Source organism: Armigeres subalbatus, chromosome 2 (genome assembly GCF_024139115.2).
Source record: "Armigeres subalbatus isolate Guangzhou_Male chromosome 2, GZ_Asu_2, whole genome shotgun sequence".
Lineage (NCBI taxonomy): Eukaryota > Metazoa > Arthropoda > Insecta > Diptera > Culicidae > Armigeres > Armigeres subalbatus.
The window spans coordinates 323076227-323103387 of record NC_085140.1 but is presented as its reverse complement, the minus strand read 5'-3'; the positions used below and the strand labels follow the sequence as shown (position 1 = coordinate 323103387).

Here is a 27161-nt window from a genome sequence, read left to right as displayed (position 1 = left end):
GAATGGTTTGCCCTTGAAAATGGGGTACTCTTGAAAACGCGAGTGTATTTAGTTTTGAATTCCGAGAGGCTTGTCCTCAATCATAGCAAGAGAATTCTTCACGGATTGCTTGCAAGAATCCTGGCGTCAACGTAGTAGCCACCGGCAACGCAAGTGTTTTGCTCTGCTGTCTTATCACGAGTTGTTCTTAAACTGATAAACCAGTAAAATCAATCATAGAGATATCTTATTCGTACCTATCGTCAGGTATGGCCGTTGTCTCAGTTCCAACGTTGCATCAGGAATAATTAGTTGCTTCAAGATCTTGTCTGCTTGCTTAATCAAAGTAGCTCTAGATGTCTTGAAGAAAATTCCCAAATTGTTTATGATCAATTGCTTTACGGCAGCATTATTCGAAAAAGCAAAAATATCGACGTATTCTCATCGTCTCCCTTGGATTAGTTCTCTGTGAACATAGCATCAGTTGACGGCAACTGTGGCTTGGTTTGAAAATTGCTCCAACATAAATTGGAGCGCCACGTCGGCTTCATGGTAAAGCGCAGAACTCACGGCAAAACAGTTTCACAGCAGCTTGAACAAATTCGAGGGCTTGAATTGCTTCAGCTATCTCCAAAACATCGTCATCAGTGAAGTTGAACTTGGAATGAAGTTTCAAATCGTTCAGAGTTTTCAACGAACCTCTCAACACATAGAACTGTTGGAGCATGGATAACATGCTATTCTAGCATGTCCTGTTTTGGTATCAGCGAATTCAGAAGGCACATATTTTGCAACAAGTCATTTTCACAAGTGTTCTACGTTAGACAACTGCTACAACACCTACCTTTTGACGTAGAAAACGTCCTTCGGGAAAACATAGGGGGATCATTCTGTAGAATCAAATTTTGGGGTCAGGAAGTATGGGCTAATAACTCAGCCATCTTCCAACCGATTTTTTCACAATTTCGACTATTCTCGACAATGTAAACAATGTTCGTTGAAGAAAAAAGTCATTGGCAATTTAACAGATGCCTAAGAGAATGAAGAGTACGATGATGACCGGATTTTACTGTAGCGTGAACGTCTTCAATGATGCTTACTTGTGCAAAGCTTCATTCATGCGCGCATTCAATTGCTGTAAATGTTTGTTGCAGTTTTTAGCTGATACATGTTGGGTTCTAACTATTCAAGATTTTTTATATTGACAAATTTTAAATACCGAAAATACCGGTATTTTCCGTCACTAATACCGGTATTTTCGGTACTCAAAATTGGCCGGTAATACCGGTATTACCGGTTTCGGTACTACCGGTTAGACCACCCTAGTTACAAATGAGTTGCATGCGTGCCCCTCACGTTAAGAAATATTACTTATGATACTAAAAGATCGTGATTAAAATGAAGGCAGAAGTACTAGCACTAAAGATCATAAGTAGAAAGGAGGTATGCATAATTTCTAGGAACCGACCATCGCCAAATTGACGTGGTCAGGATTTAATAAATCAAATCAACTATAGTCATCATAACTTGATCCCAACTGTCCCGAAACTGCTATTAGCATAGCAACGCACTGAAACGGGGAATAAATGCAATATGACGCAGAGTTTGAACCCTCTCTTGCGCCTTCTAAGAATTAGATCTATCCTGAAATTGGTGCGAGGAAAAATAAGTTATACTATTAGTTAATTTCTTGAAACCCTGACTACCCCACATTACACTGGCCCGTTTGGGCCAGGAGAACTTGGTCTTAACATTCGTTTTATTTTCGAATTCTATAACAATTCATCACGCTCACGTATTAGTCATATGTACAACAAATGCTTGACTATTACTATACTAATTATAGTAAAAGACCGGAAGCAATTATGGGGCCGGCCACCAGCACTTAATTATTAGTTATTAATGTTTAATTATGTTAACAAAATAGAGGAGACACGGAAATGTTGGATAAGGTTGTGCATCTTGCCCCACATTCCCCTATAGTATATTAGACACGGTTTTACCAAATATTTTCGGATTTCGCATTTTATTTCAATCGAATTTATTTGAATGTCTCACATTACCATAATAAGCTAAGTTCAAAACTATCAGTAGGTACGATCTTAGAGAATATCTTTGAAGCCCTCACTTTCATCCAATTCAGGCGAGCAATTCGTACAGATAACTAGCGCACTCGTTTAGCTTGGCGAAACCATTCACCTCGTTGCTAATGCTGACCAAAATTTTGTCAATCAGTCCGCTGTTGCCGCGCAAATGGTTAACCACCAGTGAGCCCTGCGGCGTGGACATCAAATTGCCCAATGCCTGATACGCCCGGTATGTGGCTTCATGGTCGGTGGCCCAGTCTAGGAAGTCACTCACCGCTTCCGAGAACACTTTGCAGAAATCCAACGAAGGCTTATCGAGCTGGGTCATCGATAGGTTCAAATAAAAACTGGCCAGAGCAATCTGCAGGTTGGCACTGCCTTTCCTGATCGGTGACAACTTTTCGATGATCGGGCGAATGTGCTCCATGACGATATTTCGCCCGGCCGGATGAGATATCATATTGACGAAGCAACGCGTTCCCATCATTTGATTCGCTGGAAGGTGATTAATTTGCTGGAGCAAAGTCTTCATGAAGTCGCCCTCGAATAGCTCATGGCAAGCCTTGGGGTCACGCACCACCAAACGAGTGATGTCCAGTACGGGGAAAAGGTTTTCCGTAGGCCAGTTGTAGAGATACTTAAGGGCCGTAAGACATACAGAATTTTGCTCTGAAGCTATGCTTACTTCTTCGACATAGCTAATTATGTCGTCAAGAGTGTCGTCAGACATCTGGAGGGATTTGTCTCCGATCTTTCCATTGAACTCTCTGGAATAGAAAATAATACAAAATGTGTACATTTTTGTGTCACTTTCGTAAAGATATTTCAAATTGAAGAAAAATGCGAACTAGAATTTTCTAATTTGTTGAAACAAATTAGCAGTACAAATAAGACTTTTTTTTACGTGATAACCCTAAGGGAGTTCATCCTTAAAACATCATTAAAGCATACTCATACTCACTTTATTTTGACCAGCACCTTTGATAAGTCAGCAGTTTCCATAGTCACGAAATGTCTATTGGGGAAGTGCGTATTAGTCTTTTTGACCTCTGTCGATCCCGTCGAGTAGCTTGAGCTGCCCGTAAAAGGATCAGCGTTACCAGCTTGGGCGCTTCCGCTGTTGGCCACGCCAGCATTGGGCGTTTGTGTGGTATAACTGGAGCCTCCCGTGAATGGATCTGTGTTGGCCACCGTGGGTTGATAGCTTGATCCCGCTCCTGGAACATAGCGTGCTCCGCCGGTGAACGGATCATACATGCTATTAGTACCAGTGGTCGGCTGAACCGGAGTGTTATCGGCATTCTTGATTATGAAATTTGCCACCTGGTCCAGATAAGCTTGAGGAAGGCTGTGCTTGTGTATGAACCGTTGGGCCACGAACCATGGGTCTTCTCCCCTGTTATAGGGCAGTTTCAAATTAGGGGCCTCATCATCAAGATTCACCGAAAACACGTAATCGTATTCACGTCCTTCATACAGCTGCTTTCCCGTGTTTCCTCCAGTGGCCCCCATCACATCTCCTACGCATTCCCATTTGTTATTGCTCCATTGATAACACATTATCTTCCCGTCGGCATGACGCACAATTCGGGTTTGACCATCACGACCCTCAGATAGCAACGATTCCGGGCCCGGAAGATCATTGACGTTCATATCACCAAGTTGTTTCGATGACTCTTGAACTCTAACTTCAACGCTCAGTTTGTACGCATCCTGAATATCTTTAGGAGCTTCCCTATCCTTAGAAACGGTGAAAACGCGTATCAAAGCGTCGCTTGAGCCTGTTACAATGTCACCATTTCTTAAAACGGCTACAGACCACACCGATTGTGCCGGCAACTGAAGTGCATTTCCCAGAGCTCCATCCTTCAGGTTCCACATTCTGACCGTACTATCTTCTCCTCCGGTTACGAAAACGTCTTCGCCCCAAAAGTCACTTCTCGCTATTGTATAGATGTAATTCGTATGACCGTGGAATTCCTTCACACAGTCGTACGTGTCACTCCAATGACGGATGGTTGCATCATTCGAGCAACTCAAAAATCCACCACTCGGCAACGAACACAAGCCTCTGACGCAATCTTTATGACCTTTCAATACCACCAGCTTTTCGCCTTTTTCGTTCCACACAAAGATCGATTTATCGGCCGATCCCGTGACATATTTCCCCGATGACAGGCGTGCAACGGCCCAAACTGCAGCTTCGTGTCCAACCAAGGTCAAACTACTCAGTGAGGATCCGACATCGGTCCACACTTTGGCGCTTTTGTCCCAACTTCCGGATATCAACACATTCGGCGCGTTCCCTTTGGCCAATGCACAGACTGTCGAGGTGTGCCCTTTTAGCACCACCAGCGGTTTCCCACCAGCCGACGGATATTTAAATACACAGATCGTGCCATCGTTGCTGGCCGTGCAGATCCATCCATTTTCCTCCACCACCAGAACCGCTCCGATGTAGTTCGTATGATGGGTTAATGATTCCGTTTCGGTATAATATCCATCTAGATTGGTCCATACTTTGGCGGTTTTATCGCGCGAGCCGGAAACAATGAAACCCTTACCCTCGGCAACCGAGCGTACATCCAATTTATGGCCAACCAGCTCACTGGACAATTTAAAATCCTCAATCTTGACCATTGCTCACTCACTCTTTGTTTTGGTGATGCGCTCTAGAAGTAATAGTTTCGAATGGGAATGGTGTTTCTTCACAATTCATAATTGAATGAAAATCCTAATTAAAAAGGATAATACCTACCTTCAGTTTTCGCAAAAACTACGAAAAAATCACTGAAAATAACCGGATTTTCTACTTAAAACCAACCAAACGATTATGCCGAATCACCTGAAAGACGAATGTCTTCTGCGATGTTTTTGGTCTGTTGTTTTTTTTTAAACAAATGACAGTAGACACAGATACAAAAACCTTCTTAAATTTGAGTAAACATATGACGGGTCATCCATAAGTTACGCAGTGTGCTGAGACGGGACTTGCAAAGAGGAAAAATCTCGCTTAACTTTTCAAAAGGACCTAAGTAACAATTTTTTCATGAATTAATTTGAATAGCGCAATCAACAGAACAACATGAGAGCTATTGATTGCAGTATTCAAATTAATTCATGAAAAAAATGTTACTTAGGTCCTTTTGAAAAGGTTAGCGAGAAATCTCTCTATTACGATAGCTCTCATGTTGTTCTGTTGATTGCGCTATTCAAATTAATTCATGAAAAAATTGTTACTTAGGTCCTTTTGAAAAGTTAAGCAAGAAATGTTAATTCAAAAGATATTTATTTTAGTTACCAGATAAAGATTGTCGCTTCGGTTCCCTTTGTTCTGCTGTCCGAAACATGTGTGGTACCTAACTGTCAAAACGTATGTATTTTTCTTGCATTGACATTTAGATCCCCTATCCTCGCCAGCAAAAGATGTTCCAAACAGCGACAATCTTTATCTGGTAACTAAAATATCTTTTGTTAATTCATCTGCTGCCAGCAGGAGACTGAAGAGAAGGCTACGCCTACCCTCCATTCATCCGATATGGCGTACAATCCCAAGTAACCACCAAGCATTAATTCATGCATGTAATCAATCACAGATCGGCATATTAAATGCTTATTGCATTAGATCAGTTTTACCGATGTAAAGATGCATTTCTCGCTTAACTTTTCAAAAGGACCTAAGTAACAATTTTTTCATTAATTAATTTGAATAGCGCAATCAACAGAACAACATGAGAGCTATTGATTGCAGTATTCAAATTAATTCATGAAAAAAATGTTACTTAGGTCCTTTTAAAAAGTTAAGCGAGATTTATTCATCGCCTGTCAAGCAACGATACACTAGTTCAGTGTTACGAATGCAGCGATGCATTACATATGTTTTATTTCAACATGTCAAAGTAATAAAGCATTATTTCGGTCGTAAAAGGGCCTTTTTCCACTTTAAGTAAACTTTAATGGCTGTATTATTTGCAAGCATATATAGCTCCATCGTTACTTGGGATGTTTTTTTAAATTTCGTTTAATTCATGATAACAATGCTTCGGAAGAATCGACGGGCTTTTTTTTAAACATAAAAAAGCCATACAAACACAAAAGGGATCGTTCAAAAATTACGTCCAAGGTTTGAGGGGGGGAGGGGGTTCTAGAATTTGTGACAGTTTGTGACAGGGGGAGAGGGGGGGGTCTTGTCTTGTGTTACGTCCAACAAAAAATATACCTTATTACATTTTAGAAACAATTTAATTAGCTAAAAAAATATTTTAATTTGCTGTTAATCGAGTTAATTCCCACCAAATTTCTTGTAAAAGTTGTATACGAAGAGGACGAACCATTATATATTTTACAGTTGTACGTACAGGGGGGAGGGGGTCAGTGATTTGTGACAGATTGTGACAAGAGGGGGGGAGGGGGGTTGAAAATACCGAAAAACGACGGACGTAATTTTTGAACGATCCCAAAGGCTCGATGTACCTCAACTTATTGCAAGTTTTCGCCAGGAGAAGTTAAGGCTGGAAAATTACCGCCGGAATGTTGTCCACGTGTATCTTATAGCCTATTCAGATTGGGCTATTTATGACTTTGTTAAGTGAGAGGGTATCCAATTATTACGAGGTGTTCAGACTGCAGCAAGATAATATATCTTGACGTTTCCATGTTTCCTCATTTGCACGCTAATACATGGTTGAATTCAAGGAGAGTTTTAAAATTTAATTTGCGAAATCAAGCATTTGTGTGGCGACAATCGAACATTTTTTTCTGAACAAAGTTTCTACGAAAAAAAAAATTAAAAAAAATATGAAAAGCGATTTTCGAAGAATATTTGAAGCTCTCATTAAGGATAATGAGCGAAGCTACATTCATTAGTTGGGTGCGCCGTTATTCGGGGAATCAGACTATTCCTCAATTTATTTTTAGGTTTAAAAAGTATTTTGATTCTGTACTATGATCGAATGGAGATTTGATAGAAAAATTTAGATACTTTTGGGAATTCTCACAAATAAATAAAAAAAGGACGATTGGACCAATTTTCAAGAAATATTATCGAACTGAAATGTATTTCCACCAGTATCTCCATGTATGAAGGGCAACCCGCATAATCCTGAACTATATCTTGATCGTAGCTCATATTGTTCTTGATGATAGATAACGTTGTCATTACTATTTTGGTTGTTATATGTAGGAACAATATGCATGCATCACCATAAATGGTTTCAACAACATGATATATTGTGTTCGACAAATGTACTATTTGGGTAATAGGCGGTTAAGTATAATTACCATTCCAAAATGGCTATTTTCCAGTACATATTTTTCGACATACAGCATATGTTGTGGTGCTGATACAATCCTCATTCTCAGATGAATACAATTAGGAATATAATAATGATACAATATGACCATATAGGAAAAAAGCCATACCCAGGTTCGTACCATATCCTGTGATGTTATTTTTCATATTTTTGCAATAGTGATGAAGAAATGAAATGAATATAATAACACAAATCTAAACATGATTTCATAACATATTTTTATTGATTCAAATTGTTTCGGATGGAATAGGTTGACATTATTAATCATCAATCCGTGCCAAACAGCAATATTGTGGATTTTCAGTGCCGACTGCGGTATATGCTCTTGGGAATGTAATGTTCCTTCAACAAAAATATGGTGTTAACTCAGCTGTAAAGATTCATTTTATTAAAAACAAAATAGAAACGAGTCAGCTGCGGGCTGATAGACTTTTCAATGAAGACAAAAAATAATGAAGAAAAAATATACATACCTCGTTATCGGAGATCGAATGGAAATACGGTCACTTTTGTGGTCAATTTGATAAAATAAAACTTCGTCCGTGGAGGATCTAAAAATAATAAATTCGTTCTTTTATATTCAGTTAAGATTTGTTATACTCACTATATTTACTTACTGTTTTTTTCTTCTGGAACATAAGAAACAGAACTGGATATAGAAAACTTAAATCGGATTGAGCAAGCAGGCCGGGATTTTTTTCTAACTGCTGTCTTGGCTACTGTTCGGAAGTGATTTTACGCATATGACACATACTTATTGCCAAAGTTTAATGCATATCGTAGTTTAATCTTCCGATGATATAATTCGGTGATGTATGTGTGGCATCGCGAGAATTTTTTGTTTGCTGTAGGTGATATAACATACTGTATCACGCAGTACCATACCAGAAATAATGATGTTATGTTGTAGTGAGGTTTACTTCTTTATTTCGTTCTAATTTAGAAAACAAAAAATTGTACTGAACCATCATGTTGTATGTTAACCGACTGTAGTATCGATTGTTTATATTCGGGTATAATATGCGTTCTAAAAATATATAAAGTCAAAGTATAAATGGACAATGGCACGAGTTGTAACAATATCACTTATTTCATATGAATAATATCCACCAATCTACGAATGGTTTTCATTTATGCGGGTTGTGCTTTCCACATTTCTTGGGCAAGATTCTAGATTTACTGCAAATCAACCGAAGCACCACAGAACCATCATCATGGACGACACGAGTGTAAAGGCACGCCCCATATGCCACGTCTGAGGCGTCGGAAAATCCATGCAGTTGGACGGATAGCGCACCACTTGACGATATCCATCTTGGCACACGCAGTTCATTCAGGAAAACCAATTCATCACGAAAACAGCGCCACTTGTGAACGATTTCCTGTGGTACTGGGTCGTCCCATTCCACCGCAAGAACACTTACTTCTCGGAGAATCAATTTTGCCGCAGTTATTACAGGGCCAACCAAACCGAGCAAATCATAAATCTTTGCAACTTCACTAAGGATTTTTCTTTTCGTTGTAGCTTCCGGGTTGCCAGGGACAACGGCAAATGAAAACCAATCATCGACAGGATTCCATACCACACCCAGCGTCTTGGTAATGGCTGAGTTGGTGTCACCTACGTTGAAGTCGGTACCGTGGAGCTCATTCTTAACACATTGCAATATTTCAGGCCGGTTGGCACACCATTTGTGAGCACCGAAACAGCCTTTCGTCAGTAATCCACTTACTTCTTGCTGCAGAGAACATGCTTCTTGGATGGTATGAGCACCTCCAATCACATCGTCCATACACTACAAAAAATCCAATAATTTTTAATATATGTTACGACACATAAAATGACCGAAACGAATCAACCATAAAGTTTATTTGAGCTTTATGGATTTCAAAATCACACACATACCCTTAATAAGCGTAAATAATTATTCTTATTTTTAATCCGTTTCAAAAATATGTGTCTAGACTAATGGTTAAAATCCATAACGTCTCACACATAAAATGAATAATTATTGAATATATAACTGATACGCATACGAATCAAGCGAGAAAGCACGACAAAGTGAGAAAAAACCAAAATGGCTACAATTGTCAAAAAGGAATTTTGCTGATCCCCTCTTTTCATCCGAGAAATATCCAGACACGTGAGTAATATTTATGCCCATGATAATAATAATCCTTATTAATTGTGATTTACATCTTCATACATCATCGTCCATTACAGATACAGCTTAGAAACATACGTCTACTGCTCCAAAAGTCAAGCGGGCGAGAGTGGATGACGGCGAGTCTTATCGGTTCATCTGTTCGTATTTGGGAAACGGCAATTGCCGGTATTCCCATTGGGCAGCAGTTTTCCTTTGCGACGGTTTATCCACAGGAGCACCAGAATCCGACACAGTCACAGACCAGCCAGTAACAGCATCACATTATCGCTGCTAGCGATCATGAAGATTCCTTTATCGAGCATTGATGACTAATGAGAAAAGAAGATGCGTTGACGGAAAATATTGTCTGGAAAGTGATACGACGGTAAGTAGATTGTCTGTTTATACGACAATAATTTGTAAGCAGTATTTTATATATACACATTTTCTGTATATTCACGACCAATTTTCAACTACATTTGACAGCATACGGTTTATTTTTAAGGCAACGACGATGCTCCTGCAGCTGCAGCTCCTGTCTAGCAGGGCACGAAACGCACATAGAGCACGACCGCTCCAATATTAACATCCTGATATGTGCGTCATACCAATAATTGCTCCGCCTAGGAAAATTTTAAAAGTTCCCAGAAGAAGACTCAGCAGCTCGCTCAGCAGGTGCTGGCAATGAAAAGCAAAGTGCCGGTGGACTAATGACGCTGCTGCTGTGGGAACTGGGTGAACGAAGTGTCTGGTCACAGACATAAATATACGACTGTGAAAACGATCGAGCATCTCAGTAACGTTGAATCGCACCGTAGTTGGATGCAGATTATGAACACGTTGATGCATCACAAAATCCAAGATCACCTGCAGAAGGACGTACTTTTATCGTGCTCAAAACCACACCACCGATGGCAGGGTGCGATGACGGATATTACTCTTCTGCCCACAACGAGAATGAAATAACGGTCAAGTTCTTTTTTCGTGCAATGAAGGTAAGATTTTTTTAATCATGTTGATGTTATTTACTGAGATGTTTTTTTATAATAAAAAGCTTGTAACTCAGATCACACTATAGATAGATTCTACTACCTATACTTCCGTGAATCGCATATTTGTCCCATATGAATAAGAAACCCAGCAAAGATGGGACAAATATGCGATTTACGGCAGCATAGTTCATACGGCATAAAATAATTGCGATTTTCTAATTGTCCACACTAGGCATAGGACTCATCTTCTGCAATCAGGTGCTGTGCAAACTGGCAGAGCAGCGCTGTCGTAGGCGTTGGCTATTTACCCGAAGCTCGACCCGAAGAACTTGAACATCCTAATTCACGATGCAGTTCTTCCTGAGGAAATCGATACAAACACTGATGTGCAAGTTCCATTGCTACCAAAACCAACATAAATGAGGCAACCGAGGTCGATACGAAAATTAAACCTACGGCGATAATACCATTTTGTACCGATAAAAAATTATCACTGCAAGCCTGTCATCAGCGAGGTCATCAGCAGAGTGATCAACTGCAATGAGGATGTGTTATCATGTGTCGAATTGATATCTTTCGATGCTGCTATAACGACACATGTTTAATGTTGGACGTTTTGCGACTGATTTTTTTCAACTCCGCCAATTATGTTTATGCCTAGTGCTTGAAAATGATGTCAGCTCCAAACATTTGTGAATTTCAATTATTACCGGTAAACCCAAATTCATAGTGTGTACCATATACTGATTTATAATGTTTATAGGAATAAATTCAAAAAATATTTTAAAAAAATATTCAAGTGATTTTATTTTAATGCTTCCATAATCATATGTTTCATTGAGAAAAGCTGATAATATGTATAAACAAATTCTTTCAAAGTTCATAAATGATTCTAATAAGGTATATCGCAATAAATAATTCGTTTTATGTTCCGAGACTTATACATTATTTATGAGGCTCACACATAAAATTTATTGTTATGAACTAATTGCAAAAATCTATATAGCTCACACATAAACCGGATATGGATTTTTTTAGCAGTGTATATGTGCTCTTCCTGCTCTTCCTTGGCTGCTCGAGGGAATTCGTTTTGGTGGTCTTCAGCTGCCTGTCGCAGTGCCATAGTGGCTTGGAATGGAGAGGATGCCAGTCCATAGGTTACTGTCACGAGTTCATAAAACTTTAGAGGCTCGTTACGATTATAGCGCCACACTATCCGTTGATATGCAGTGTCCGGGGGTAGAACACCAACCTGTCGGAACATTTTGATGACATCCACTGTAAACACATACCTATAGCTGCGATAATTCAACAGAATCGAAAACAAATCGTTCTGAATGTTCGGTCCCGTCATAAGAGCATCGTTGATCGCTACTCCGGATGAAGTAGCTGCAGAGCCGTCAAAGATAACCCTCAATTTAGTCGATGTACTAGTAGGCTTAACTACACAATGGTGTGGTATGTAGTAAGCGGAACTCGGCTCGTCATTCTCCTCAACCGTGATAGCCTACATGTGACCGAGGTCTTCATATTCTCGCATAAAACTAGCATACTGCTGCTTGATTTCAGGTTCCCTGTCAAGTCGTCGCTCTAACGAGAAGAATCTTTTCGTTGTCATTTTTAGAGAATCACCAAGTTGTTTCTTCGTATCGTTTAACGGATGTCGCACGAAGTATCTTCCGTCCTGATCTCGTATGTGGGTCTCACGGAAGTGTTCCAAACATCGTTCATCGACCACCTTAGCCGTGTGCTGGATCTCGTCACAAGCTTCCAGCTTGTAGAAGCTTCGTAGAATTTCGGTCAGGTCTTCATTAGCGGTTTGACAAAACGACCGCGCTATTACTGGTGCGTCAGATGAAATTACGCCACCAGCGATCCAACCAAACTCTGTTTTGGTCAACACTGGTAAATTCGATCCAAGTTTGAACTGGCCATCCTTAACTATGTGCCAAAAAATCTCCGCACCAACGAGCATATCAATGCGTCCTCTTCGATGGAAGTACGGATCAGCTAACTCTATGTTCGCCGGAATGGACCACGATGATGTATCGAAGGATCTTTCTGGAATGTCACTTGTAATCTTCGGTGCCACGAGAAATTCCAATTCAGCCATGAAGTCGCCCATGCAGGACTCGAGTGTCATGCGTACCATACGACGAAGCCTTGTGTTTGTCCCATTGAGTTCGCTCACGGTGTAGTCAACAGGTTCCTTCTTCTGGGCGAACAGATTGGCAAAACGTTCCGTGACGATATGCACTGTAGATGCAGAGTCCAGTAGCACCCGGCAGGGATACACAACAGAGTTCGAGCCACGGACTTGGACCACCGCGGTTGATAACAATGTGTGCTTTGTATCACCTTCAACACTGACGCTTAATGTTGTGGCAGTGCCGGATTGAGGAACATTAACTTCTTGGACGCCAGCCTCGGAGTCTCTATGAGAGAATCGAGAATCTTCATTTTCAGCGGTATTCCTGGCAGCATTTTTCGAGTCGTCCAATTTGCAACTGGTTGCGTCAGCGGCGTGCAGCGACGTATGGTGGCGTTTGCCACATTCACGGCAACTATGCGACGAAGTACATCCATTTGTCCGGTGGCCTTTCTGCCAGCAATTGAAGTAGCAACCGGATTTCTTTAGTGTGCTATATTTGTCACTTACACTCAGTTTCTTGAAGCCCTCGCATTTCCATAGTTCATGGGCACTTTTACAAACAGCACATTTGAGTTCACCTTTCAGTTCACTTGTATTCACTAGCGTGTGCCCCTTGGACACCGCTTTCGGTTTCACATTTTCCACTTTAATGTTCGTTTCAATTTTTTCAATAATTTTACACTGTTCTTTCAGAAACGCCATCGTATCCAAATAGCTCGGAAGAGTTCCTGGTTTCTGCCGCGTCTCCCATGCAACTCTCGTAGCTTTGTCCATGCGCGATGAAATAATATTGACCACCATTTGCTCGCCAAGGCCTTCCAGTTTGAGGTTCAGGTTTTTAAGAGCTTCTACATTTTTATTGCAGACGTCAAGCAATTTTCGGAGATTTGTTGAGCTATCTTTGGAGATTCGTGGCAAATTGAACAAACACTCGATGTGCTTGTCGATGATAAGCCTCCGGTCTTCGAATCTGTTCGTCAAGAATCGTCAGGCAGCATTGTAATCATTGTTATTTACAATGTCCTGATCGATGATTCCTGCTACCGGTCCAACCAGTGAGTTACGGAGATGGTAGAATTTTATCGCCGGCTCCTCGTGTTTGTATCGATCCATGATGGTCGTAAACATGGATTTAAACGAAAACCATCGCTCATACGACCCGTCGAAGGTCGGCAACGGTGCTTGAAGTGGAGGCAGATAGGGCAACCCTGAACCAACTGGCATCGTAATGTTCGCTGTTGTTACGGTGGTTTTATTCGAGGCGGCATCTTTCGCTTGACTGTGCTTCACAGCCTTTTCCATCAGCATGCTCAGTCGAATCGCCAAATTGTTGTAGATGGTCTCGAAGTCGACGAACTTTGCATCCTGTTCGGCACGTCGCTCTTCAGAAAGGGGCAGGGCATAAACAAGGTTCTTGCTTCGCTTTTTGCAAGGATTTCTGTTCACTGATTGCTTTCGGTGTTGGCATCACAACACGATCACTTTTGCACTTGTTTCCGAGCGACGGCCATTTGCAATTTTCGCAGCGCGTCGCTGCACTCGACCAGCGGATCTGGTGAGTGCTCAATTTCAACGATTTTTCGCGGAAAAAACACTCGCGTCGACGTTTTTCCACTACTTCTCACTATATCCGGTTCGAAGGACCAATGTTCCTTCAATAAACCGAGCGGACTGTATTTAACGAATTTTTCTTTGCGAAATGAAAAACGCGTCCGATTACTGTTAATCGACAAGGTAATATATTATTTGTTTCAAAAGATACATGTGTGTGTTTAGGTTTAGGGGGTTTAGCTCCCAACAAATACTTTTTTGCCAAAGCAGGCGCTTAATGACATATATAAGTATTTTCGAATGGTTTTGCCATAACATTTAAGGTTATTTTTTTACGTGTACCTTACAACTCCGGAAAATGTTAGTCTGTAGTTATTGTTGACCGGAGAAGGGAACCCCCTCACAAAGAATAACAACTAGAGTTCCCTCTCTACACCACGGCAGGCTACTGACTGATACTTCTGCCAGTAGCTGCAGTTCTCTTTATTCAACAATAGGTATATACAATAATCCATAACAAACTTCCTTAATCTATACCAAAGAGCAACTACAACTAACCGGCGCCGCTTCTTATCCATCTTCGATCTACAGCGAAGCGCCGCACACTACCTGATATTCCAACACTCCTCCTTAGTGTGCACGCCTCGCAACTCTCCTGGCTCCTCCTAACCTCGAGCCTCCCGTCCAGAGCTCCTCCTCGCTGGAACAATTCCTCCTGGTCCAAATTCGTTGCCCGTACAAATGGCCTCCACTCCGATGTTTGTACGACAACCTCTCCAGCACATGCGCCTGCACAAGTGGCCCGACTCCGAAGCTTGTACAGCGCCTCTCGATGCTCTGCCGACCAGCTCCTGAATGTTCCGATCCAGAGCTCCTCCTGGACTGACCAGCCAGCATCCTACCGAACGTTTCAATCTCCTGATGAATTCCGCCCGACGCTACCCAAGATTGTCGTGGCTGATCCATGATCCCACTGCGCCACGCGACTTATGCGGCCGATCCATGATCCCACTGTGATAACGTCGACGGCCATAACATCCCACTAAGTTGGAGAACGGGAATCGTTCCTGGGCCCATAACCTGTTGACCGGAGAAGGGAACCCCCTCACAAAGAATAACAACTAAAGTTCCCTCTCTACACACTTGAAATAAATCGCCGAATTCGGTAAAATTTTACCGAAATCTCAACAGCAGAACTGTTCGGTAAATAATTTAACTGATTTTCGGTGATTTTGACAGTTGAGCAATGGAAAAAGTTACAAAAAATCTGTAAAATAAATTACCGAACAGTTCTGCTGTTGAGATTTCGGTAAAATTTACCGAATACGGTGAAATGAGTTAAGTGTGTACACCACGGCAGGCTACTGACTGATACTTCTGCCAGTAGCTGCAGTTCTCTTTATTCAACAATAGGTATATACAATACATCCATAACAAACTTCCTTAATCTATACCAAAGAGCAACTGCAACTAACCGGCGCCGCTTCTTATCCATCTTCGATCTACAGCGAAGCGCCGCACACTACCTGATATTCCAACAGTTATACCTTTATGCCAATAATATGCCATTCCAAAAAGTTCTAAACAGACACTTAAATCAATTTATTATATAAAATACTTAAATATATCCATCGGCGGTATAAATTTTATTATTTTTTGGGAATAAATATGATTTTGTATATAAATTTATGATTATAAAAATAAGTTTTTCCATGAATTATTCTTTCATTTCTGAGTGGATTTTTATTAGTGTATATAGTGCCTTGTGTATGCGATGTTTTTTTTTATCGAACTTTGCTCCTATCAGAGGTTCGTGCACTGCCTGTGCAGCGAGCGACGTTTATTTGTTTTGTTTCATGAGTCGCGATCGTGATACGCTGGCTGAATTTACATCAAGTCAAAAGTAGGGCTCTAATGTGAAAGATTTTCGAAAAAAAAAAATCAAATTAGTTGCTATCATACTCTAGTTGAAACGATATTGATGCAAAATGTGCTTTTAAGTAAAATTTATAAAACTGAGAAATTGATTCGTAAATATTTTGGCAGCAATTATCAGCATATCATTGCGGGAAGTGCAGTTTTCTCTAGATTAGGTCATAGGGCGGGTGGTTCGTGCTCTGCGGAACTTCGGTAAACATGTTGCAGTTCCAAGAATGAGAGCATCCAATTCAAAGTGTCCACCCATGTTTGTATTGAACCGAGGACTACCATCAATTCTATTGAAACGTGCATGCAGGTCGGTCACGATCCTGCTTTCAAGTATTTAAAGATTAGTTTAAAGGAGAAACCTTTGTAAAACAAACGAAAAAGATGACAAACTCACGGATCAACTGGGGCGAACTGTTCCCCAGCAAGAAGAGTATTTTTATATTCGTCACTTACATGTCGCTGTTTGTCGGTCAGGGTAAGTAACTCATGCAAGTTGATATCAAAATTAAATACGTAATTGATAAGGCATAACACTCTAGTTCGTGCGGGTGGCTGCATCATCCTATACCTACTAAAACTAATATGCTTCTTCACTTTTAGGAATTCTTGTGACTGCTTCCCAGAGGGCTGATAACAGCTACAGCTATAATACGGTGCTGGTCGTGCTACTGACCGAAGTATTGAAGTTAATTATTTCCACCGTGCTTTACTGTCGAGAGTGAGTATACATTTTCATTAAAAAGTAAATCATTTAAACAAAACATTTTGATTTTTTTTCAGGCATACAATCAAAACGCTGGTTTTAAAAGTGGTTGAAGGCAGCGATGTTTTATTGTTGTACTTCGTACCTGCATTTTTATACTGTTTGTACAACAATCTTGCCTTCGTGAATCTCTCCACGTTTGATCCGACGACCTATTATCTTCTACTGCAACTCCGGGTTGTTATAACCGGGGTCTTGTTTCAGGTGATCTTCAAGAAATCTTTGAGTAGGAAGCAATGGTTTTCCCTGTGTCTGCTAACCGTTGGATGCATGTTGAAACAATGGAACTTTTCCTTGTCAACAACTGCTAATGACCAAGGTGATAAACTTCCGGTTGACGCGGATGCCGGAGGTACGTTCCGAGGAAAGAACATATCCGGATTTGATCTCAGCTTCAGTGCCATTCTCATCTTGGTGCAAACGGTTTGCTCCTGTCTGGCTGGAGTCTACAATGAGTACCTACTTAAGGGGAAGGGATCTGACATCAATATCTACGTCCAGAACGTGTTCATGTATCTGGACTCGATTGTATGCAATCTGCTGATACTGATGTTCCGGGGTGAATTGGCCGCAGTCGTCACCAAAGATCACCTATTAGAGGTGTTCCGTTTAGAAGTGCTCGTTATAATGATCAACAATGCAGCCATCGGCATTATCACCAGTTTTTTCCTGAAGTATATGAACTCGATCCTAAAAACGTTCGCCAGTGCCCTGGAGTTGATGTTCACTGCCCTGCTGAGCTACCTTCTGTTCTCAATTCCAATCTACTTGAATACCGCTCTGGCGATATTCGTTGTGTCTTACGCGATATATCTGTACTCTCTGAATCCGGTGGTTAATCTTGCCAGCAAGTCAGGATCGGGCAGTATCCGGGACAAGGACGAAAGCCGCAAAGCCTTGATGAGTCGAGATGATGACGACGATATCGAACTTCAGATGGAAGAAGTTTAGACCCAATTTAGTATTAAGTGTATTGAGCGGGGCTTAGTCACCTAAACAAAAATCCACTTTTTAAGCACTAATACCATCGGTGCCTCCACGGGAGGTGCAACCGTTCTTGAACCATTTCATCAGTTTGTTTTCCTTGTTTAGATTTAAGTGATAGGAAGAGTGAGTGCGCAGCACATCTCAACGGTGACGAATCCGTCATCGTAAACGTTTTAGCAATTTATAGAACACCTGAGCACAGGTGAACATTATTTATGTATGTTGTATGTATATCTTAACATGATGAAATATTTGATTAAATTTCATGTTTGCGAGATTCGATAAACATCTAACATTCTAAATAAATTTTGTTAAATATTATCACTGGCCATCATAGTTTTAACACAGGGAGCGTCCACAAATTACGTAAACGCTTAGAGGGAGGGGGGGGGTGGTTGAAGTGTGACGATCCTGACAAAATTTTCAGATGTTTCATACAAAAAGTGTGACGTAGGGGGAGGGGGATTGAAAATACTCAATTTTTGCGTAACGTAATTAATGGATCTTCCAATAGACAAAGTTTTGAGTTCACCTTTGAATTTGTATACTAAAGATGGAGGGTTTTTTTTTGTTGAGTAGATTTTAAAAGGATGAAATCAATTATTGAGGTCGTAATCTGCATCTCGGATGAATACCACTTACGAAAGAAAGAAGAAAAAAATTGATCCGTTTTTTATTACGTGAAGCTCTCTATCAAGCGACCAATTCTAACGATGAAGTCGGAAGTTGTGCCTTACAGATACCTGTTCCACAATGCCTTTGAAATCGTGCTTTTTTTCCACACCATCGTTGCCTATTCTGTTGCAATGGTGGTCGCCAAAAGCATCCATGTTTTTAAATCAATAGATTTAAGCAAATATGGCTCAGATTGATGGCACAGTTTAGCCTGACGGAGAATCACATTTGCGCTCACATTCTAGAAGTAGAAGGTGAGTATACTCGAACAAGGTGAGATAAAAATGAAATTTTCGAATTTCACAAAACTTAACATTGCTCACAAGTTTCATTAGGTACTATCGAAGTTCTATTTTCAATCGTTTATTTTTAAGGCTCATGTGTTCAATTAAAAACTCCACGGAGCCGCAAGTCTTTTGAAATGTTATTACAATATTCTATTGTTCTATTGTCGGTGTTGAACTTAATCTAGAATAAAAAAAACACCTTAATAAAGAATTTAAAAAAATTGAAATCAAAAACTTAATTTTCTACGAATTTTCTTCCTAGGACGGGAACTCGAATTGTCCCCAGAAGACGTAAGCAGGGCTCTTCGTTGGTTCGTCTGTGGGTTCCTCATCGTTTGAAAGTCGGCATCTGCCACATCTTCATAAAAATCTTTATAATATCTTCATAAAATACTCTGGAGATTTCTTCAGGTATTATTTTGAAATATCTTCGGAAATTCATTCAAGAATTCTTTTTAAAAAAATCTTTGGAAATTCCTATGCATTTTAATTCGGTAATTTCTTTAAATAAACTTTCCAGAAATTTCTTCGGGAATTCCTTCAAAACTTCTTCAGGAATTCCTTCAAAACTTCTTCAGAAAATCATTTGGGGTGCTTCCGTTACGAGTTCCTTTAGAAATTCTTTTAGCAATTTCCTCGGAAATGTTTTAAGGAATTTCTTCCTCTAGTTGATCCTTTGAAAATTTCTTTAGAAACTCGTTCGAAAATATAATTGATGCAAAAGTATAAGATAATTCTAAAGAGCCCCGCACATAGGATACGTTTGCGTTGCGTTTGACAGTTTTCCCATGGAAAATGTGTCAAACGCAACGCAAACGTATGCTATGTGCGGGGCTCTTAAGGGTGGTCCCGTTCGCGGGACCAATATCTAGTTTGTTTTGATATAAGGACTGTTCAGTTTATAAAGATGACACTTTGTATTGTACCGCGCATACAAAAATCTACTCTTCTGCTGATTTTTCGTCGCAACGATAGTCGCCTAAGAAAAACATACATGCAGCAAAAAAGCTACTTTGATATTACGCATTGCAAGAAACATTGAGAATCCTGGAAAATTCAAAGCGCCTCCAATTAATATTTTTCGGATTTTTTATCAAAGGCGGCTAATGTTAATTTATATTTATGACATTGGCATATAAGTATAATCTGAAGAAAAACAAGGACGAAAGATTATGCCAGGGGGGGTCTGTAGAGTAGTTGTCTACACGTCTGACTATAAATCAGATGGTCATGGGTTCGATCCCCACCCCCTCCACACCCTTTAGTTATAAAAAGGGACAAAGTCTATATATGACTATAAACGAATACGAAAGTCTAAGGACATTAATATGAACAAGTAATAATTGTAAGTCTCCTGACACAAAAACAGAAAAAGTCGATAAAGATGAGAGCATATAATTGTAAACTCCACAGGAGTATAAATAGAAATAGGTGGACATATGGCCTGCGATGCCAGTCCAGGTAGGTGGGTGTGTGCACAAAGGAAAGCACCACCCAAACAGAAAGAAGAAGAAGAAGAAGAAAGATTATGCCCTAGAGGCTCAATAACCCTTCTTTCAGTCATTGGGAGTTGTGGAACTTGCTTAGAATGTGGTGGGGTTTTAACAGCGAACTCTGATGAACTCGCTGAAAAGCTGCTCTATCGGCCTACCAGAACGATCGTTCGCCACTCGTAGCGCACTAGTCTCATGGTGTTTGGGTAGTGTGACCAGCAAACATCCTGCGAAACGCGGGACGCCTATCCGAATTGCGTTACTGGCTTGCAAATGGATCCTCGAAAAGTGCATTTCGCATAGTTTTTTTTGTTTTTCAAAAAAGTAAGTTTGGTCTATCGAGTAACCATATGCAACTGCAGTTTGGCTTCCGAAAGGGTAAGTCGACCGTAGACGCTATCTTGTCGGTTACCAATTCCGCGGAGATAGCTATCCAGCGTAAGAGGAGGGGAGTTCGCTATTGTGCAGTAGTGACTCTCGACGTGAGGAATGCTTTCAATAGTGCCAGTTGGGCAGCTATTGCAGATGCGCTCCTGCGTCTTGGAATTCCCGAGTACCTGTACAAGATTCTTGGAAGCTACTTCCAGAATCGAGTACTGGTATACGACACGGAGGCGGGTCGGAAGTGCGTTGACATAACCTCAGGGGTTCCACAAGGTTCCATACTGGGTCCGGTGTTATGAAACGTCATGTACGACGGTGTCTTGAGGTTAAAGTTCCCGGTGGGCGTGGTAATCGTCGGCTTCGCTGACGATATTACGCTGGAGGTCTACGGCGAATCGATCGAAGAGGTGGAGTTGACTGCAGCCCACTCGATCGCAATTGTGGAGGAGTGGATGAGCTCCAGGAAGTTAGAACTGGCTCACCACAAGACTGTCGGAGCAACAAGCGGTGATAAGGGCAGGCAACTACACGGTCACCTCTGAACGCTCCATCAAACTCTTGGGGGTAATGATCGACGATAAGCTCACCTTTGGTAGCCACGTCAATTACGCCTGCAAGCCTCCACAGCTATAGTGGCATTGTCCCGGATGATGTCCAATAGCTCTGCAGTTTATGCCAGCAAGCGCAAGCTTCTGGCTAGCGTTGCTCTGTTCATACTGAGGTATGGGGGCCAGCTTGGGCACGGACCTGCGTATTAACTGCTACAGAACGAAGTTAGAAAGTACGTATAGGCTCATGTGCCTAAGAGTTGCGAGCGCGTACCGTACCGTGTCGCACGATGCACTTTACGTCATCACCGGTATGATGCCTATTGACATCGTTATCGGTGAAGACATAGAGTGCTTCGAAATGCGCGGCACGAGAGGCATCCGTAGGACTGTCAGGTTGGCCTCAATGGTCAAATGGCAGCGTGCGTGGGACAGTTTCACTAAGGGTAGATGGACACATAGGTTGATACCGGAGATAGGTACGTGGGTCACACGAGCTGGGAACAGCTTTCATAGTGATGGGCGATATGCAAAGGCGCGTGATCGGGTGGTGGCCGATCAATGAAAGAATGTGCAGGTTGAGGATCAAAGGCCGGTTCTTCAACTTCAGCATAATCAACGTCCATAGCCCACACTCCGGAAGCACTGATGATGATAAGGACGCATTCTACGCGCAGCTGGAACGTGAGTACGACAGCTGCCCAAGACACGACGTCAAAATCATCATAGGAGATTTGAACGCTCAGGTTGGCCAAGAGGAGGAGTTTAGACCGACTATTGGAAAGTTCAGCGCTCACCGGCTGACGAACGAAAACGGCCTACGACTAATTGATTTCGCCGCCTCCAAGAATATGGCCATTCGTAGCACCTACTTCCAACACAGCCTCCCGTATCGGTACACCTGGAGATCACCACTGCAGACAGAATCACAAATCGACCACGTTCTGATTGATGGACGGCACTTCTCCGACATTATCGACGTCAGGACATATCGTGGCGTTAACATCGACTCTGACCACTATCTGGTGATGGTTAAACTGCGCCCAAAACTATCCGTCATCAACAATGTTCGGTACCGACGACCGCCGCGGTATGACCTAGAGCGACTGAAGCAATCTGATGTCGCCAAAGCATACGCGCAGCATCCCGAGGCAGCGTTGCCGGAAGAGGGTGAGCTCGATGGGGCCCCTCTTGAGGACTGCTGGAATACAGTTAAAGCAGCCATTAACGACGCAGCGGAGAACAACGTCGGGTATATGCACAGAAATAAATAATGAAAAGTAAACAACGTGTAAAACTTGAGATGCGGAAGTTTACACTATTCTACGCGGAAATGGACCTCTTCCTTACAAGTTTGCTTACAACTTGCAAGCAATATTGACGATTCACGCCAAATATTGTATACATTTAGGCCAAATCACGCGTGGAATTAAGCTAATAATGGTGTTCCATTTATGTGCATCATCTTTAGCGTAAATTTCAGTGGATTTTTCTATCTGTGTGGGTCGAAGTCGACGGAACGATTGGTTCGACGAAGAGTGCAGACAGATTCTGGACGCAGCGCGGGCGGTCGCGCTGCAGCAAGGTACCCGGCAGAACGTGGAACGTTATAGACGGAAGCGGAGACAGCAGACCCGCCTTTTTCAGGAGAAGAAACGCCGCCTGGAAGAAGCGGAGTGCGATGAGATGGAACAGCTGTGCCGTTCTCAAGATACACGCAAGTTCTATCAGAAGCTCAACGCATCCCGCAAAGGCTTCGTGCCGCGAGCCGAAATGTGCCGGGATAAGGATGGGAGCATCTTGACGGACGAACGTGTGGTGATCGAAAGGAATTACGCATTACGAGGAATATTTGAAATGCGCTGAAAGTACAGGCAGTGTAAGTGAAGGCAGTGGAGGAGATGACTACGTCAGTTCAGCGGACGATGGAACCAACCAATTAAGGATGCCATTCAACAGCTAAAGACCAATAAAACTGCTGGTAAGGATGGTATCGGAGCTAAGCTCATCAAGATGGGCCCGGAAAAGCTAGCCACTTGCCTGCACAAACTGATAGTCAGAATCTGGGAAACTGAACAGCTACCGGAGGAGTGGAAGGAAGGGGTTATATGCCCCATCTACAAGAAAGGTGACAAACTGGAGTGTGAGAACTTTCGAGCGATCACCATCCTTAATGCCGCCTACAAAGTGATATCCCAGATCAACTTCCGTCGTCTGTCACCATTAGTGAACGAGTTCGTGGGAAGTTACCAAGCCGGCTTCGTTGAAGGCCGCTCGACAACGGACCAGATCTTTACTGTACGGCAAATCCTTCAAAAATGCCGTGAATACCAGGTCCCAACGCACCATCTGTTCATTGATTTCAAGGCAGCATACGACAGTATAGACCGCGTAGAGCTATGGAAAATTATGGATGAGAACAGCTTCCCTGGGAAGCTTACCAGACTGATCAAAGCAACGGTGGATGGTGTGCAAAACTGTGTGAAGATTTCGGGCGAACACTCCAGTTCGTTCGAATCGCGCCGGGGACTAAGACAAGGTGATGGACTTTCGTGCCTGTTGTTCAACATTGCGCTAGAAGGTGTCATGCGGAGAGCCGGGTGTAACAGCCGGGGTACGATTTTCAACAGATCCAGTCAATTTATTTGCTTCGCGGATGACATGGACATTGTCGGCCGAACATTTGCAAAGGTGGCAGAACTGTACACCCGCCTGAAACGTGAAGCAACAAAAGTTGGACTGGTGGTGAATGCGTCAAAGACAAAGTACATGCTTGTGGGCGGAACCGAGTGCGACAGGGCCCGCATGGGAAGCAGTTTTACGATAGACGGGGACCTTCGAGGTGGTCGAGGAATTCGTCTACCTCGGATCCTTGCTAACGGCTGACAACAACGTTAGTCGTGAAAAACGAAGGCGCATCATCTGTGGAAGTCGGGCCTACTACGGGCTCCAGAAGAAACTGCGGTCGAAAAAGATTCGCCACCGCACCAAATGTGTCATGTACAAGACGCTTATAAGACCGGTTGTCCTCTATGGACATGAAACATGGACAATGCTCGAGGAGGACTTGCAAGCACTCAGGTATTCGAGAGACGGGTGCTTAGGACCATCTTTGGCGGTGTGCAAGAAGACGGTGTGTGGCGGCGAAGAATGAACCATGAGCTCGCCCAACTCTACGGCGAACCCAGTATCCAGAAGGTAGCTAAAGCCGGAAGGGTACGATGGGCAGGACATGTTGCAAGAATGCCGGACAGCAACCCTGCAAAGATGGTGTTCGCTTCCGATCCGGCAGGTACGAGACGGCGTGGAGCGCAGCGAGCGAGATGGGCAGACCAGGTTCAGAACGACTTGGCGAGCGTGGGGCGTATCCGAGGATGGAGAGATGCGGCCTCGAACCGTGCATTGTGGCGTCAAATTGTTGATTCAGTGTTATCTGTTTAGATGTTAACTAAATAAATGAAAATGAGGTACGTGGGTCAAGAGGCGCCATGGGGAAATCACTTTCCACCTGACCCAGGTCCTTACACGCTATGGTTGCTTCAGACAGAACCTACACCGGTTCGGACACTCGGCTTCGCCCGAGTGTCCGGTGTGCGCAGGTTTAGAGGAAACGGCGGAACATGTGTTGTTTGTGTGCCCGCGTTTTCGCACAATGCGTGACCACATGCTTGCCACAATGGATGTGTAAAGATGAAGTTGGCTGGAACGCCGTTTTATCGGCTATCGTCCAAATCGTCTCGGAGCTACACAGTAGGTGGCGCGTGGACTTGAGGGATGACTAGTTCAGGCGCAAATAAGAGGTGGTCCAAGGGTTCGGAGTCGGGTTCGGTATCGTCGCTTTCGCGGCGTCGGTCAACCGGGCGGGTTCCGAGCCCGAGGACGGAAAGGGGTCCTCGTCAAGGCTGGGGCAGGCGTAGGCACCGCGTCGGCAAGTCCCTCTGTGTGCTGGCGAATAGGCCCTATCGCAGAGAGGTCAATTTGGGGTGCACGCGGCATCATCATTCTTGATACGTGATAGTCGTGCAGAGGGAAGCAGGCGCGAAGTCGACTCTTCCCACCTTCCGAGGACATAGGGCGTGGTAAGGCCACCTGGAAAGCCGGCAATGCGCTGGCACGATACCACGGTGTTCTTCTAAAAAAGCGAGTAACGATGTTCGATGCTGCAAGGACACGCAGCTAACCTCGAGCATGCGTTATGCACTGGCCTTTGAAGCATTACTTTCTGGTTGTACCGAAGGCAATGGAAACGGTTTAGCGGGTCGGGGATGCCTCCCTCGTTTGCTGTTGGAGGTGGCCCCTAACCCCGCACTTCCTGGACAATCCAGGATGTCTGTTGAGCAGATTCCCCTTCCATTGCTTAGGAAGAAAAAAAAAACACACACAGACATCACCTCAATTCGTCGAACTGAGTCGATCGGTATATAACACTATGGGTCTCCGAGCCTTCTATAAAAAGTTTGTTTTTGGAGCGATCATATAGCCTTTACGTATACTTAGTATACGAGAAAGGCAAAAATCTGTTGGGAAACTGCTTCACGATTTTCTTTAGGAATTAATGCGGAAATTTACTCGAAATTCGAAAAACATTGACAATAGGCGCCATTTTGTTGGATTTAAACTGTTTTTTCTCTTTTGCAGCTTTATGAAGTTCTGCACCATATTATGTCGAAAATATGGGAAGACGAGGAAATGCCTGCTAGCTGGTTGGACGGCCTCATTTGCCCTCTCTTTAAGAAAAGACACAGACTGGAGTGCGCCAATTACCGAGGAATAACCTTCCTTAATTCGGCGTACAAAATTATGTCCCGTATTCTGTTCAACAGATTGAGACCGCTTGAAGAGTCCTTCGTCGGCGAATACCAAGCAGGTTTTCGTGAGGGCCGATCAACGACGGATCAAATGTTTACCCTGAGACAAATCCTTGATAAATTCCGGGAGTACAACTTGCAGACACATCATCTGTTTATTGATTTCAAGGCGGCGTACGATTCAGTGAAACGGAATGAATTATGGCAAATTATGCTTGAACATGGTTTTCCGGCTAAACTGATACGGCTGATTCGTATAACTTTGGACGGATCGAAATCAAGCGTAAGGGTTGCGGATGAAATATCGACGTCATTTGTAACCTTAGATGGATTAAAGCAGGGTGATGCACTCTCGAATCTACTGTTCAATATAGCGCTCGAGGGAGCGATTAGAAGAGCTGGTGTGCAAAGAAGCGGTACCATTATTACAAAATCGCATATGCTCCTGGGATGCGGACGATATCGATATTATCGGAATTGATCGCCGTGCCGTGGAAGAGGCCTTTGTGCCTTTTAAGAGGGAGACAGTGAGGATTGGACTCACGATCAATACCAGCAAAACGAAGTACATAGTCGCTGGCAATCAACGTGGGTTCATTAGTGGTGGTGGTAGCGAAATGGTGCTGGATGGTGAAAAATTTGAAGTGGTTGAAGAATTTGTGTATCTTGGAACATTAGTGACGTGCGATAATGATGTTACCCGCGAGGTGAAAAGGCGTATTGCAGCTGCAAATAGGGCTTATTACGGACTTCGTAACCAGCTTAAGTCCCGTAGTCTTCAAACGAAAACAAAACTCGCGGTGTATACTACTCTGATTCTTCCGGTGGCTTTATACGGCCATGAGACATGGACGTTAAAGGAGGCTGATCGGAGAGCTATCGGAGTGTTTGAGCGTAAGGTGCTGCGGACAATACTCGGCGGTAAACAGGAGAACGGTATCTGGCGGCGTCGCATGAATCACGAATTGTACCAGGTGTATAAAGGGCTGGATATTATTAAGCTTATACAACACGGCAGACTACGGTGGGCTGGTCACGTTGTTCGTATGCCGGAAGAACGTCAAGCG

General features: G+C 42.7%; 3 protein-coding genes and 1 long non-coding RNA gene across 5 annotated transcripts; 2 read left to right on the top strand and 2 right to left on the bottom strand.

The window, feature by feature from the left end:
• Window positions 1-1976: 1976 nt before the first annotated feature.
• Window positions 1977-4976, bottom strand: LOC134212685 (phospholipase A-2-activating protein). Its single transcript, XM_062690751.1, has 3 exons — window positions 4825-4976; window positions 3028-4738; window positions 1977-2833 (listed from the first exon to the last, which is right to left on the bottom strand). The coding sequence occupies exons 2-3, from the start codon at window positions 4704-4706 to the stop codon at window positions 2119-2121; spliced, it is 2394 nt and encodes a 797-aa protein (XP_062546735.1). The 5' UTR covers window positions 4707-4738; window positions 4825-4976; the 3' UTR covers window positions 1977-2118.
• A 4278-nt stretch (window positions 4977-9254) lies between these two features.
• Window positions 9255-11273, top strand: LOC134216834 (uncharacterized). 2 transcript variants are annotated; one of them, XR_009980843.1, is made up of 4 exons: window positions 9255-9522; window positions 9603-9910; window positions 10031-10520; window positions 10750-11273. It is a non-coding gene; the product is annotated as an uncharacterized LOC134216834 (long non-coding RNA). The 2 variants fall into 2 exon arrangements; XR_009980844.1 differs by having other exon boundaries at window positions 9255-9910.
• A 751-nt stretch (window positions 11274-12024) lies between these two features.
• LOC134209913 (uncharacterized) lies at window positions 12025-13470 on the bottom strand. The gene has a single exon (XM_062685933.1). The coding sequence runs from the start codon at window positions 13468-13470 to the stop codon at window positions 12025-12027; it is 1446 nt and encodes a 481-aa protein (XP_062541917.1).
• Window positions 13471-16066: 2596 nt separating this feature from the next.
• LOC134216833 (UDP-galactose transporter senju-like) lies at window positions 16067-18192 on the top strand. The gene is made up of 3 exons (XM_062695625.1): window positions 16067-16624; window positions 16750-16867; window positions 16930-18192. The coding sequence occupies exons 1-3, from the start codon at window positions 16531-16533 to the stop codon at window positions 17861-17863; spliced, it is 1146 nt and encodes a 381-aa protein (XP_062551609.1). The 5' UTR covers window positions 16067-16530; the 3' UTR covers window positions 17864-18192.
• Window positions 18193-27161: the final 8969 nt, after the last annotated feature.

Bases quoted from the DNA above. Each gene is read 5' to 3' on its own strand.
- LOC134209913 (XM_062685933.1), bottom strand. From the start codon at position 13,470: ATGGTGGTCAATATTATTTCATCGCGCATGGACAAAGCTACGAGAGTT.
- LOC134212685 (XM_062690751.1), bottom strand. From the start codon at position 4,706: ATGGTCAAGATTGAGGATTTTAAATTGTCCAGTGAGCTGGTTGGCCAT. The intron at 2,834-3,027 runs GTGAGTATGAGT...TTTCTATTCCAG, and splicing joins AAGGTGCTGGTCAAAATAAA to AGAGTTCAATGGAAAGATCG.
- LOC134216833 (XM_062695625.1), top strand. From the start codon at position 16,531: ATGACAAACTCACGGATCAACTGGGGCGAACTGTTCCCCAGCAAGAAG. The intron at 16,625-16,749 runs GTAAGTAACTCA...CTTCACTTTTAG, and splicing joins GTCGCTGTTTGTCGGTCAGG to GAATTCTTGTGACTGCTTCC. The intron at 16,868-16,929 runs GTGAGTATACAT...ATTTTTTTTCAG, and splicing joins ACCGTGCTTTACTGTCGAGA to GCATACAATCAAAACGCTGG.